The following is a 1,937-nucleotide window of genomic DNA, read 5'->3' on the forward strand; positions in this document are numbered from 1 at the left end:
TCACCATCATTCCGCTGAGCGCCGCCGATGCCGCGTCTGCGAGAAGTGGAAGAGTGTCTTGTGCGACAGCAATCTGTTCTGGACCAGAAAACACCGCCTCCCCAGCTGATCCACCGCATTGTCCTATTGCTTTCAACTCAACTGAATGTGTCGAGGCGTCAACCTCAATCACATCAGGAACAACTCTGAGCGCAGTCCCACCCTCTCAAGCAAACGGTACGAGATGGCACCGCGGACCTCTTCGCAGTTATGTCGGTAATTCACGCCAATCTTCTGACTATTCCTCAGTCACTTCAAGTCCAAACCATGTCACTATCACACCAAGAGTCAGCTGCTCTGCAGTTCCGCCGGAATCCCTATCCATCTTTCCACCTGCCACTTGCCTCGTCACGGTCGGATCAGTGGTGACAATATATCTATCACATCCAGCAAGCGCAGATGACCTTCAATCCTCAGCTTCAGACAGTATCACGACTTCTGTAAGTTGCTACCCTCTTTCGCTCGCTACCAGGCCAGCGCCTTTATTTGCCTGTTCCATGACTCGGTCGAGACATATCCACCCCGTGTCTGAGTCCACAAAATCCAAGAGAGAGGAGGCAGCCAGACGTGATCAAAACAGAGGCAATCCCAGTCGGAGCTACAAGACGACACCAAGCGTGGTCATCTCAAGTCTGAATGTCAGTGCGGACCCTGTCCTTCTAAGGCATGCCCAGGATATCAATTTTGTGAATGCGAGTATCTGGCAGTGCTGCGGCTGCTACAATATCTAAGCATCCCGTTACTGACTGATTCTCATCTAGATCACAACTTTCTCGCCGACTCCAACTACTGGTCCAATTGAAACATCGACATTCTCACCATCTACCTCAGTTGCGACCATGAGAGGCCCATCTGTCTCTTCGGTCTCCGACTCGTCGACCACAGCTACAAGCACCAGCAGCAGTGTTACTTGGACCTCGACAGCATGTGTTGCTTTTGGAGTTCCTGACCCTGTCGCATGTCCGGGTGGCGCGTTGGACCCGTCTGGGAATAGCGGAACTTCCAGCATTGCATCTGCTTCTTCCTCTTTGTCAGAAACCACGAGTATCGACAGCTCTTTAGATCCTACACCTTCGAATCTGCCGTCTTCGACGTCCACGTCCACGTCCAGCACGGGAGGCACATCATTTTCAGTTTCGTCGACGGATATCGCGCCAGCCCAGACATCAGCTTCTGCCACGGCTTCATCTTCAGCTACAAATACCACCATACCAGCGCCGTGGATTGGTCATCCTCAAGGAAGAGGTCATGGACACCGAAACGCCATGATCGCTGTCCCTCTCACAGTTGGCATCCTCATTGTCCTGCTAATGACAATTTTCCTTTGGAGACGCTATCACCCTTCCTCATTCCACAAAGTCCTCGACTCAATCCCCGGCTTTGGCTGCTTCGCTCGATGGCGCAAGACACGAGAAAAGAACCGCCAGACTCGCGCTATACACCGCTTGGGTATCTTGACTGGAGATAATGGTCGCTTTGGTGGATCCGGTTCGGTCGCAGGAGACACGTACAATCGACATCTGAAGAAGTTTGAGGAAGACAGTGCACGCGCAAAAGGCAAATACAGCAGTGACGCAGGTCCCCACGCCCCCGGTTCTCCTTTCTCTACGGGCAACAAAAGCACCAAGAGCGGCGACACGCCACGGACCCCCAAGTTGGGGAGTCCCTGGCGATATACGCCGACTAGGGGCAGCAACTCGGGCAGAAATAACGAGACGGACAGCGTACAGAGCAGGGAAGAGGCGTGGGTTGCGATGGGCAAGATCGATGGAGCGGGTAGGGGGAGGGAGCGGGAGGAGGGGGAGGGAGAGCTCTTACAAAAATATAACGTTGTCGACGAGGTGCGATGGCTGACTACCGGATCTGCCCTAACGGTGAAGACAAAAGAACATTACATT

At 53.3% G+C, this 1,937-nt stretch overlaps 1 protein-coding gene across 1 annotated transcript; it reads right to left on the reverse strand.

Moving 5' to 3' along the window:
• Positions 1-796: 796 nt before the first annotated feature.
• AYO20_11688 (hypothetical protein) lies at positions 797-1,249 on the reverse strand (the record flags this gene model as incomplete). The annotated part of the gene is made up of 1 exon (XM_022649907.1): positions 797-1,249. One exon carries the CDS (start codon positions 1,247-1,249, stop codon positions 797-799), a length of 453 nt encoding a protein of 150 aa, XP_022494121.1.
• Between the last annotated feature and the right edge of the window lie 688 nt (positions 1,250-1,937).

The sequence above is a fragment of the Fonsecaea nubica genome, assembly GCF_001646965.1.
Source record: "Fonsecaea nubica strain CBS 269.64 chromosome Unknown Scaff183, whole genome shotgun sequence".
Lineage (NCBI taxonomy): Eukaryota > Fungi > Ascomycota > Eurotiomycetes > Chaetothyriales > Herpotrichiellaceae > Fonsecaea > Fonsecaea nubica.